This window comes from Polyodon spathula, chromosome 2 (assembly GCF_017654505.1).
Source record: "Polyodon spathula isolate WHYD16114869_AA chromosome 2, ASM1765450v1, whole genome shotgun sequence".
Taxonomy (NCBI): Eukaryota; Metazoa; Chordata; class Actinopteri; order Acipenseriformes; family Polyodontidae; genus Polyodon; species Polyodon spathula.
In genome coordinates, this window is record NC_054535.1 from 68,073,112 (window position 1) to 68,086,908 (window position 13,797).

The window sequence follows — 13,797 nt, forward strand, 5'->3', positions numbered from 1 at the left end:
TTTAAATAAATAAAATGTGTAAATAAAGCAGGAGGTAAAAAGCTTGCAGCCCCATTCAGGGTAAATTTTTTTGCAACTGTTAATGATGGTAATATAAGGACAATTTCATTAAGTATTTTTCTTCCACCTGTGTGCTAGTAATTTTTTCATTCTTGCTAGAATCTTGCTCTTTTTTAAAGTCTGTAGCTTCCTTGTGTTTGACCATATCCCACAGAGGAAAAAAAAGACAGAACTTGTTATTTTTTTCTTTTTATTCAGTTAAAAAAGTAATTGAAAAATAACAGCTACTATCGTGATAATCGGTGTATCATGAAAGAGTGAGCTGTCAACTATTCGTATCGTGGAAATTTACTATCGTTTCATCCTTAATGGACAGATATCACGATCCTGGAGTATGCGCTTCCGCCCACTATTGCCTTTTGCTGATGATGTCTTTCCCTTGGAGTTCCATGCTGACGTCACCTTAGACACCGTTGCACGTGAAACATCAGGAAGTTGAGCTGTCTTGGTCACTGAAGCTTCTGCCAAACGTGGCCCAACTTTCAAAGTCACTGAGGTCTCCTCTTGCAGCCATGCTAGCCATAATTATAGGTAACCAGGCCTGTCCAGCATTTTTATACGTGACCCTAAGCATGTTGGGATGTTATTTGCTTAATTAACACATGAGCCACACCTGTGTAGAAGTCCTTGCTTTCAATATACTTGGTGTCCCTCATTTATCCAGGTTTTTCTATTTTTTTGTCCACTACCTGTATGTGTTTAGTACGATGCTAACTTTGCAATGTTTTTAGGCTTTTTTTCTACTAATGCTAACCATTTTGAAAAACACATTTCTGAGATTCAGTATTTGACTTTAACTATTCCAGTAAATAACAGTTGCAATATTGTACTTTGCTCTCAAGTTATGTCTTCCGCACTAAAGCCAGATCCAAAAGTGTTTCTGCAGTAGCATGGCTTATACTTTTGTTTTGGATATGTAACAATAAAGTACATTTTCATTAGTTTTAGCTGACATTTCATATCTCAAATTATTTCACTTTGCAACATAAATATCAACAAATGTTGGCTGTTGGATAAAATGTGTTGTTTATATAAGAGTGACTATTTTGTTTAGTATTTATTTTTTTTATAGCCTACCTATCTGTTTTCTTTAGAAGTCTGCAATCTGAGTGTTTTTTATATGCGATAAGCACCGGATTACCAACAAAATGTGCCAGACCACAAATCCTTTTGTTCAAGAGACCAGGGTTGAGTTTAGATAACTTTCTGATTTTATTTTTATTTTTTTAATTAAATGTCAGACTGATGCTTGCACAGCAAAAAAAAAAGCCTTGAAATTTGCTTTAAACTAATTTACTGCTGTAATTATATAATGTCACTGCAGACAAACTAAAATCTTGGACTAATTCTGGAAATGATGACTAAGATATAGAATACTTTCTTTATCCCGGTAGAACCTGGGTTTCTTTAACCTTAAGCACTCTATGTAAAATACTGTATACAGTAACCAGTACACACTTGTATGTGCATGAGCTTACACAGTATGCGTGTACAGTTTAGTCTAGGTAAACCACATGAGCTTGACTGTATGCAAGATTATTGAATGAGAGGAAAAGATACAGCACCAGTGAAAATACATTAGTACCCCATCTAATGTACAATACTTTTTATATGAACTTTTATTTTTTTGATACTGTTCACTATTCCAACTTCCCAGATATTAACGTATAACCCTCTTAGAACCACACATCTTGCACTCATCTTCAGCAGCTGGGTCACTGATTTTGATGATGAACATGGACACGTGGGCCAATGCATGCAGTATATGAAGCCACAGGAATGGTTGTCATAAGTTTACCCTGAAGATGACAAAACCTAGGGTAAGGGTCTCCAATCCTGGTCCTGGAGGGCCGGTGTCCCTCCTGGTTTTTGTTCCAGCTGTACCCTAAATTACTTAATTGGACCAATTAAGCTTCTAATAACCACTTAATTGGTCCAATTAAGTAATTTAGGGTACAGCTGGAACAAAAGCCAGGGGGGACACCGGCCCTCCAGGACCGGGATTGGAGACCCCAGACCTAGGGAGAGGGTCGAACCTTCAGTAGTGTACAAATGGATTTAACCATCCAGTGTTATTGTTTCTGTTGAAAGGCTGGTGTTTTACAATCCTGTTAAAACAGAGCAAGTATAACCTATATACTGTAGGTCCAGTAATATGTGGTACACATCTGTGGTCTAATTTGTAGTACTGTAAAAGAAACACTTTGTTTTTTTAACTAAGACATGTCTCAATTTTCATAGGCCTGTTTGTTCCAATCTGCTCTGAACGTATATCTACTAATATGGTTTTATTGAATAATATAATTTTTTTTGTTTATTTTGTCAAGTACAGTACATAACAAGATTGGATGGATTAAGAATTCCGTAGGAAACTGCAGTGTTTTTTTTTTATTTCAAGGGTTGTAATGCACACATACTTGAGTGTAGATCAAGTTTTCAAAAAACCCATTAAAGTACTAGTGTACCTAGTAAATGCGGAATTTCCAGTACAGTTTAAGTGACAGGATTTTTTGTTGTATTCCTACAGATGGTCCTCCTGTATTAGCACACTATGACATTTCTGACACTAACTCTGACCGTGAAGTAGTAAGTGTCAGCAGTCTGCTAGCAGCTGCTGTAGCTCATGAACTAAAAACTTACCGAACCCAGGATACAGGAGCAAATTCTTGGCAAAACAAAGGGGATCAGTGGTCAAGTATGGAAACAGGTTAGTCACTGAGTCAAGCTCCACTGATTTTTTTTCATTGATTATCTCCTTGATGTACATTTCTGCCTTTGAACCCTGATTTTTACTAAATGTAACATTTTTAATGCTGTATGTTTGAGCAACTGTAGTTCTCTGGTGCTGGACTCTTTATTTTATTATTATTATTATTATTAGCAAATTATAAATCGTCTAGATAGAATCTTTAGGACCTGAGATCACTAGCCAATTAAAATTTACAATTTTAACTTGATTTTTAGACGACTTGGCTCTTTTTCCAGACCCAAAAAAAAATCATACAAACCCCAAAAAAAAACCAATGGGGTTTTTTTGGTTATCATATATATATATATATATATATATATATATATATATATATATATATATATATATATATATATATATATATATATATATATATATATATCTCTGCATGTCTACATGGACTCTTCTATATTCTGCCTGATAATCAGGCACCATCTTAATGTACTTTACTTTGTTTGTTATTGCAACTTTTAACAGACTAGTACTGCAAGCAATCAAAGTTCAGCATCATGAGGTTGTAGAAGAGGGGTAGATATTTGACCCACCCGCCACCAGGAATTTGCAGCATAGCCTAGGGACAAGTGGGGAAATGCTCTCCACAGAATGAATAGTTTCTCTGGAGGATCATGAGTCAAAACAGTTTGTAGCCCTGGCTTCAGTGCCTAGTTCTAAAAGACTATGTAGTTTAAAGCAGTACTTTAAGTATGAATATTCCCTTCCAGTGTATGGAGTGCATTATACAATCTGAGGCTGTTACATTAGTAAACAACAGCAAGGTAGTGTATGTAATGTACCTTGCTTATTCAAGTAGTACTTTTTGGATCAGAAACACATTTGACTACAGTAAAGTTAGCAGAATATACAATACAAAGGGATTTTATGTTTTTTTACTAATTTGGGAAAAATGCATCATTTTATTTTTATTTATTTATTTATTTATCTATTCATTTAAAATCTTAGTTAGCATTAGTAATGTAATTTTCCAAAAAAATGATGAACACACACGTGCGGTAGAATTGTATGGAAGGCCATAAATATTTAGTACATGTATTTGTTTGGACCAATCAGAATACATTAAATACTACTTGTTTTAAATAAATGTAAATTAACTATGCATTTTCTACGTAGAGGCTGGTCATGTTAACGTAGTACCTACATAGTGGCTGGTCATTAACTTGTTATAAGTAAAGATTTTTATAGGGTTAAGGGTTTTTTTTTTTTTTTTTTTTTTTTTTTTTTTTCTAATTATATTTATTTCAATTTTACACTAAAATATTGAGTTACCATAGCTAATATTCGATTCAATGTCAGATCTTTTAACACTTGTTTAAAATGACATTTTAGTTACAGTGGGGTTACCACTGAATTAAAGCAATTTCATCTTTTACTAGACTTTACCCAATGCCAAGTCCATATACTGCCACAAATTGGGCAGGAGTGGCAGCTCTAATGTGACTTAATTGGACAATTTATTACACATACTATTTTCTTTAAATTCATAGTTAACTTAAACACGATCATATCGAAGTGTCATACTTGGCACGTGATTGAGTATACGTGATAACCGCGCTTAATTTTTTGACTTACTGGCCCATCAGACTTTTGCAGCACAGGCTGCAAATGCATATCATTGGATAGGGGAGGGGTTGAATTGCACTGCCTAATTGTTTTGTGACGTCACTTGAGACGGGCATTTCATTTAAAGGACGGAGACATTTTACAGCAGCACATAGAAACAAAACATCACAGCAACTTGTTTGCAGCGAAGAACAAACCGGGAAAACTGTAAATCTGATGTATTTGACTTAGTTATATTAGAAAATGTATTCTGTTCCATGTGCTTTAATATAAATATGTTTATACATAATTTATAAATATCAGGAACCAAGTGGATATAAGCAGATAATGTTTCATGAACTAAATTTATCAGGTACGTTTTTTTTTTTTTTTAATTTTTTTTATTATTATTACTGATAATAATGGAATGAATTTTTATTTATAAATACTTATTAATAATAAGAAAATAATTGACAGTAGTTGCCATTATTTCTTATAAAGACCCTGAGAATAAACATCAGTGATTCTGACAGTATTCTGACATTGCAATCACTCAGGTGAAACAATGTCTTATTTGCCCAAACATCCATATTTGTCAACAAAACTTTCAGGAAGTATTGAAAGGTCCCTCAAGTCATAGAATAACACATTTATATACATATATCTCTAAGCAAAATACATAATAATAAAAACATTCTTAACGTTAGTTTTGGAACCTTGACCAAATCCTTCCGTGCATGGGCATGAACGTTCTGCAGCCCTGCCTACAGTGTATGTGTTCAGCTCTGCTCAGGTTGAGTGAAACTTTTCTTTGTAGTAGCTATATGGAAGTATTTACTCCATATGAAAATCAGCCTCTGTGGATATGCTTTGGAAATCTGCAGTTAGTTTCAGTGTTACGGAAACTCATCAGGTCATATTATGGCCTGATGAGTATATATTCTCTGATTCACGCAAACACAAATGCATTGTCAGAGACTACATGGTGTACTACTGACCTGATATTAGCAGGGTTACAGTAAAACACTACAGGCCGAATGTGACAGTGACTCATTCTCTGTCCAGTTTGATTGTGGGTTTCCTTCACTATGCATTTGTTTTAATCTCTGGTTGTATTCTGGTAAATGGTAGACTACTGCTTTTTAGCCATATTTGTTTATCCTCCTGATATAATTCAAACAAATGGCATGAACAAATCTTTACTTCATAAATACTTGCACAGGTTTTTACTACGCCCATATTTAAATGCTTGTTTTCAAACAGTTACATTAGAGGTTTCAAACAGACACATTACACTTTGCCATGGGAAAGGCTTTTGAGGGGTAAAATGTGTATCTGGAAAAATAAAGCATCTACATAGATTTACTTGGAGAAGGACAGGCTTCTGGTTGATGTGGCAGTGATATCTGGTTCAATAACAATAAACAATGACTTCAGATATGGACACCCAACAGTCATTGGAATAGGGCCTTTATTGAAATGATCTTACAGGTGTCTTCATTTAAACGTACAGGCTATAAACTGTATGCACTAGGGACAGGAATTTCGAGTAATTGAGTGCTCGAGTACTCAGACCTAATGCCAGACAATATTATTTGACATATTCACCACAAAAATTACCACGTTAACACTAGAACCGCCGCGGTTTATACTCATAGCTAAAACCACCATTGGCAGCCATTATGAAGGTACATTTTAAACAACTTCAATATTAAAATGAAAGCCAACTATAAGATACAACTGAAAAGTTTTATTCAAGCACATCATATCAAACAAATGCACAACCAAAACGCTGTGTTTAAATTAGCAATTTAAACATAAGGGTTTATTTTCTAACTTACCACATATAAAAGCACTACTTGCAAAAATGAAAAAAATATAATAAGCATTTCTAAAGAAAATAGTGTGTAACGGGTATACGTACATACAAAACTGTAAAAACAAAAGTAGTTTTTTTTAATTAAAAACGAAAGTAACGTGTTACCTCTTGCGTGTCATTCGGTGCAGCACTGTTGCCGCTTTGCAGTTTTCTGGTTGAAATGTTTCTGCTGAAGCACTGTGGCTAGCTTAAAGATGAGATCCCTCCTACTGATATTTTCCCTGGTGCATTCCTTGCACATTGTATTTATTTAGGAAAGATCATAAATGGACAACCACATAACTTCAGACACGTAGAGTAATTTAAATTTGAAAACCTCAAACCATCAAAGTGACTTCTTTGGCTAGTATACGTGAATAAAATATTGTAATGACCCCTGGTCTTGAGGCTCAAAGCAGGAGACTGAGACGGGATTCAGGCGCTAACAAAACTATTTTATTAATTAGGGTCCGTGTTTGGGTCAGGACCACACCACAGAAACAAAAAATCCTTCCTCCTGTCTCTATCCTAAAAACTCTTTCTCTCTCTCTCGCTCGCTCTATTCCACACAAAGAGACTCTGGCTCTGTCAGTCCCCTCACAGAGAAGAGAGCGGACCACTACTCTCATGGGGGGAAGGGAGGCAGAGGAAGGGCTGTAGATGACATGGTCCGTGCCAAACAGCGGCTCAAACACACACACACCCGAAACTAGTGGTATAATCCCTCCTCTGAACAAAACAGATAACGTGAATGCACAGGACCAGATGAAACAAGATAAACAAATGAGACAAAACAAAAGTCTTGCCTATCTGAACTGACTGGGCTGCTACAATATATTGAACTTATATTCATGAAAATATATTATTACATTTTTTTCAAGTACTCAAGCAATAAATTAGTGCTCAAGTAATTATAATTATTTAGAGTACTCTAACCCACCCTTAGTATGCACTACGTTATTTAATTTGTTATAAGTAAAGTTTACGTTTATTTAAATTTTTTGTAGGTCACATTAATGCAGAGTTTGCAACTGGTGATTTGTCTACTTGTGGTCCTCTTCAAATCAAAGAAGAAATAAATGTTGCTTCATCAGACAGTGAAGTGGAAATCGTGGGTGTGCAAGAAAATACAAGGTACATATCACTTTTACTTTAAATATATAAATGTGCAACTAGGAGCTGACTTTGTTTTCTAACTCTACCTCATAAGTAGAAGAAAATTTGGTTCAGGAAGGAATATATTTTATAAGCTATTTCATCATGTAGTTCAAAATAAAATGCTAAATAGTTGTTGCTTTAACAAGCATTTTCCAATAACCCTGTCCAAGAAATATAGTAGCATTTATTTTATAATGGCATAAATACATCTTAATATCATTAAATCTCAAAAAAGTCAATTTGTTTAAGTTGCCTTGTTAGCCAGCTGATAGGTGTGTGTTTGTTTTTTTCAGAAAAGTTGTTTTTTGAGTCCTGTAGCTCTCCTGGGTTCTGATCAACTTCAAAACAAGCATAGAATGTTGCATTGAAATATTGACTCTGCCGTTTCTTGCTTATAGGCAAATTTATGTTTGCAAGTCTAATCCCTGAAGCTTTAGGATTTCTAGCATGTAAATGAATTAGCAAGCAATGCATGTTTCCTTAATCTTAATAGGTTTAAGTTGTGCCTCAAAAATATAATATCATAAAACTCATAATAAGAGGAAGGGAGCAGAAATTGTACGACTTGGTGGCAAATGGTGGTTTGAGGCTATCCAAAATTATCATGAAATAAGAAAGCCCTCAGTGGTTGTATCTGTAAAGCATATTTTATAGAGGCTGCTCGGTTTATTTTTATGAAAAATGGTAACTAAAGTTAACTACCCTGTCTTTTTAATCCTTTATGATTTTGTTTTTGGTCACGTCTCTTCAGGTGCATCCATCCCAGAGGAGGTGTGATTCATAGTATTTCATCTTGGAAGCACGGCCCCATTTCGCAGTACAACAGCACAAGACAATCTCACCTCTGGACAAGTGTTTCACCCCAACCCAACTGGTCTTCACCGCCAGAAGTAGTAGACCTCACTTTGGATGAGGATGCTAGACGCAAATACTTACTGTGATAACCTGTGCACTGATTTTTATGTTTTCTGTAATGCAGAAATATTAGCTTCACCTTCAGGAGACCCTCCCTGGTGTTATGGAATACATTTAATGGTGGACACTTCCTTTATTGAGTGCAGTTTATTTTGAACTTAAATATAGCAATATTCATTTTTGCCTCACTGACCTAGAGGTATCATGGTTTTTAAGTAAAGTTCCTTAAGCTAGCTAAAGATGATGCTAAATTTTAAAGACAACTGGAGTTCTAAAAGGTGCAGGAACTTGTTTAAAACTTTTTCCTTTACTTAATCTATTTTTTTTTTCAATTTTCACACTCATACAACAATTCATATTTCTATAGCACCTTTCATCACAAGGATTCCAAAGCGCTTCACACACACACACACTCAGACAAAAGAACAAGTAAACCATCTAATACAGAATTTCATAAAACAGAAATTGAGATAAAAACATTGGTTTTAATTGTAAATGTGTTAGTTAGTAGAAATAGAACAATTAAAATATAAAACAAAAATGTAATACAGTTAGAGTTTTAAAAAGGACGAAAAGAAAAGGCAGTTTTGATTGTAAAATAGAAAAAATACATTTTCAATCATGACTTAAAAACAGTAAGAGTCCCAGCTTCCCTGATGGGAGAAGGCAGAGCATGCCATAATTTAGGAGCCTTACAAGAAAAGGCCTGTTCGCCTATATTTTTAATCACCCTGGAATAACCAGCAGCCCTGCATCCTGTGATGGTTAGGAGTATACAGGATCAATAATTTGGGTTTAATCCATTCAGGGCCTTGTAAGTTCAAAGCAAAATCATAAAATAAATTCTGAACTGCACAGGGAGCCAGTACAAAGATGCCAAAACAGGGGCAATATGTTCACTTTTTCTGGTTTTAGTCAGAATGATAGCGGCAGTGTTTTGACTGAGCTGTAAGCAACACACCTCATGTTTTGGGATACCAGAACAAAGTGCATTACAATAATTCTAGATGAAACAAAGGAATGCATTAGTCTTTCAGCATCAGATACATAAATAATAGGTCTAGGTTTAGCTGTGTTTCTCAAGAGACAAAAATGTTACTTTACTAACTTTCCTAATAGGAGTGTGCAATCAAGCAAGAGCAAGTTACACATCCAAATACAACACCTGTGTGGTTGAATCCCAGACAGGATATTTGTAACATTACATTATTTAATGCACAGGCCTAATTTGTAATTATTATTTCTTCTATTTGGTGGCTAGCAAACCTTTTCAAGCAATCTTTTAGTCTCGAACACTTGGTAAGCATTGTGGTTTTGCATCTTGCAATACAAGATTTGAGGAAGTTCACATGTAGCTCATTTAATTCTTCATTTGTTTTATGCTCATTTGCATGCACAAGATACCACCAAACTACCTTTTTTCTCTTTTGAGCAAATAGGTAAAATCAGGAATTGTATAGCTTTGATTCTATGTACAATTTTTTTTATTTTTTTTTCAGGCTTCACTTTTTAAAGACAAATACAAAATTAATTGGAAATAGTTGTCTTTAAAATTTCAGCATTAAATAAGACTGGGGGGCTTTCTTTGTACTTCCCTAACAGACCTCTTTAGTATGAGAATATACTGCAACTTCCTTATAGAATATTAAATCTCATAGCATCCTGACCTGAATTCCTCAGATTGTGCACTGTTTCAAAATTATATATACTCTATTATGTTGGTTATTCTATTTTTTTTTTTTTTTTTTTTTTTTTTTAAACATAAAGGAGCTGGTTTTAATTAAAGTGAGCATATATTGCATATAATATCAACAAAGTGGTGTGACCTTTCAGGAATATATTATGTATTTGGTGCCAGACCTAATGATGGATGAGGTGAGATTGGGAGCTTTATGCATGGCATCAAATGTAATATGAATATTTTGGAACATTCTCTTTTTAACTATTTATACCAAACACTGTATGGTGAATTTGAAGTTTTCTTTGCCTGTGATATTTTAAATGCACTGTTGGCTCAATTGCTCAATACCAGATTAGCTTCCTAAAAGTTCCTATACCTCATGTAGGTTGTATATGTATGTAATAAAATATTTTGGCAAGTCTGCTAAATGTTTGTAAAGCAGTTGAGCTTACAGTGCTCGAAGTGTAATGTATTCAGATATCCATATTTTCTGGATAGTATAAAAGGGAATTTTTTAGCCCTCTTAGCTAAGAGCTAATTTGTAGACTCATCTATTTTCATATCATGCCCTCCCTCTAACCCCCTCCCCCCATAAAACAAGTGATTATGAGGGGTTTGTGTTTTGGTCATGTACATGTTCTGTTTTAATCCCAAAGTTGTAAATGTACTGAGGTACATTTACTGATTTTTTACAGGAGTTAGGTTCATCCACTGGAAATCACTAGCACTAAATGTCAGTTTAATCCATGCATTTTGTCTTGCATGGCTGACTGTTTATTCCTCTTATCTGGTAATTGCTTGCAGCTTAAAACCGTTTTGTTATGCAACAGACTTGTTCAAGGATGGCCAGGGGAGCTTCAGATGTTGCCAGATGTTTAGGGATCTTCCTCATTATAAATTGATTTGCAATATAAACCCCAGTCAAATCCAAATTGACATAACTAGCACCGGGAATGTAGATAACTAACTGAAGTTGCTTTTAATTTTAGCCCTTGTCAATATGGGGAGGCCTTCAGAGGATTTGTATGATATTTTACATTTTTATGGAAAAGTGGGAAATCTAACAATTCTATTTTACAGCATGGAGCACATACAATGCAGGCAATTATAACTATACAAATCACACCTATAATTAAAACATAGGGTTTCCTAATGCACATTTTTGTTAAAACCTTTATTTTTTACTTTCAGTATTTAATTAACTAAGAAACCTGAGTGTTGACCTGCTTGAAATTTTCAGTCTGTAGTATAAAAGTAAACTATTTTAAAGCAAAATAAATAGTGTATTATTTAAAGACTATGTTGTGGTGTGTTGTCATATTTTAAGGATTGTTTTACCAGTCATCCTTGTCTGATCTTGAATACTGTATGGGTCAAGTCAAAGTAAAAAAAAAATAAATAAATAAATAAAATTGAAGTATTCATACTTCAGTGTTATATTGCAAGGGGGTATAAAAATGATTCAGAATAAAGGAGCAGCAAGTGTGAAGGGTGAAAAATGTGTCTAATGCAGATCGTGACTGGTCCTCCTAGCTTGCCTAGATAATTGCAGCCAGCATTCCTGAGCAACACTAAATCAGAGCCATAACTTCCTGACAATTTAAGTTAATTGAGTTGCATTATCCATCTTCCTTTCTTCACACTTCCATAGAATGCAAGGCCAGCCTACAAGGGTTAAGGACAAACATCTCAGTTGGTCCTTATTAATTTGCACTGTATGCCTTGTCAGAAAAGCTCCGCACCGCAGTGAAACTGGAAATCTCAATAAATGCGGAATTACAATATTGATCATCCTGTTTACTGAGTTGCAAATGGTTGTTTCCCATTGCTTCTTGAACATATGTGTAAACTGATACAACAGATTATCAACCTTGCATGACTCTAGACTGAGACTAAAATGGTTCCAAATGCTGTATTAACATGAGGTAGGCGGTAACCCCAGTTTCATGCAACTGAAGTGACTGTGATCAAACATGTGAGTCCATGTTGTGTAAAAAATGACCTTAAAATGAACAGCTGCATTCAAGAAAAACAAAAATACAAATGCACTAAGGGTTGTGTGTTGCTCACGTTCCAAGGACAAAATGCCCCAAAAATGTGAAATAAAGAAAAATAATTAATGAATTGCTGAAACAAAGCAAAAAGATAATAAATTAAAAACATAATAAAAAAAGAAAGTGAAACTGTTACAGTTTTTTTTTTTTGTAGACCCCATTATTATTATTATTGTTATTTATTTCTTAGCTGATACCCTTATCCAGGACAATTCACAATTGTTACAAAATATCACGGTACAAAGTGTCACGTTATAAAATATGACATTACAGAATATCATAATACAGATAAGAGCAATTCTGAAAGTACAATTGGATCGTATTTAAGTAATAGCAAAATAAAGAATACAGTAAGGTATAAGAGCAAGTTTTACTAAGCAGTTCTAACGTATTGTAGCGAACTCAGTTCCTACAGGCAGAAACATCACAGCGAGGCAATCCACTCACAGGCGGAGGGTGGGCGCAAACCCGGCACCTCTCGCACTAAAGTATAGCGCTGATTCCGCTGTACAAGAGCTGGCTCCTTTGCAAGGAGCGTATATCTGGCTTATGTCTTTGTATGTGATTACGTCACCTACCAGCCCTGCTGCTGCCTTCCCCCGTGCACGCTACAGTATAGTAAATATTTGCTTATATGAGTAAACCTCATATAAACCAATGTTGTCTTTCGCTAGTCAAATCGTAGGGTGCCCAAGTAAAGTTTTGAGTGAGCATGAACAGTTTTTTTTTTTTTTTTTGTTGGTCTGTGTTGCATCTTCTATAGCAGCTGCACCTATCGGATGCACTGTATAGTAAATTTGATTAGTGGACTGTCAGGAGTTTGGCGCATGTGCAGATAACCTGTTAATATTATTTTTTATGTTTTTGGTCAAAGTCAAATTCCATGTCATAGGCTCTTTAAGGAAAAAAAAAAAAAAAACATTTAGGGAATTAAACACGACATTTAATGCAGCTGACTTGACTGTAGTATTAAACATGCCATTCACTGCTAATGAAAAAGAATGGTTTGGAAATAACTGAAATATATGACAATGTGCTTTCAAAATATCTAAAATACAAAAAAAATCCTGTTTTCATTGCAGTCCTCTGCCGCATAGATTAACCACTCTGCAGAATCAGTCAATAAACAAGTGGGTTACTGTTTTAATATCACTGGTGTCTTAACAAGTTGTTGTTGTATTTGAAATAGTTGAATATGGTAGCAACCAACAAGCTCCAACAGCAGCCCCAAACAATTGGATTTGGCGACCAATTTTTTTTGCCCCAGGAGCCATTGACTCTTAACGCAAAAAGTTTGTCTGCAGCCCTGACTTGTGTTTTTCACCAAATTTAGGCTTTGTTTATCAGATTATTTGAGTTAGGAAATATAAATGTCTTTATTAATTAACATCTACTATGGGCAACAATAATTATGCTGTAAACAGATTTTGTCTGTATATTGTATGGCTCAATATAAACAATGTCAGATTGGCATTAATGAAACAGTATTTGTCCTTCACTACCAAAGAAATACAACACGATCAAAAAACAAACTATGGAAATACTCAAAATACCAATCTGACTGTCTTCTGTAAAGGTTAACCCCTGCTTTTTATTCTCTAGTGAGCTTGCAATAAAAGCTAAGAAATGTGTCTGAGCCAAGGACATGAAAAGGTTAGAGAGTGTGTAATTGCACTGCCGTTTCACATGATTACATGCAGTGCCGTTTACATCCCCTGACTTACTCTCTATGCTGTGACAGGAGAAGCCAGCTGCTCTGCATTCC

At 34.8% G+C, this 13,797-nt stretch overlaps 1 protein-coding gene across 2 annotated transcripts in view; it reads left to right on the forward strand.

Moving 5' to 3' along the window:
* The window catches only part of LOC121299503 (uncharacterized protein C18orf25-like), a 54,986-nt gene extending 43,713 nt beyond the window's left edge, over positions 1 to 11,273 (forward strand). Inside the window, exons 3-5 of one of the 2 annotated variants that reach the window (XM_041227269.1) lie at positions 2,588 to 2,767; positions 7,232 to 7,358; positions 8,134 to 11,273. In XM_041227269.1, the coding sequence (XP_041083203.1) occupies positions 2,588 to 2,767; positions 7,232 to 7,358; positions 8,134 to 8,323 (497 nt within the window). In that variant the 3' untranslated portion in view covers positions 8,324 to 11,273. The remainder of the gene's footprint in view (positions 1 to 2,587; positions 2,768 to 7,231; positions 7,359 to 8,133) is intronic. The other variant, XM_041227261.1, reaches the window with a different exon arrangement.
* Positions 11,274 to 13,797: the final 2,524 nt, after the last annotated feature.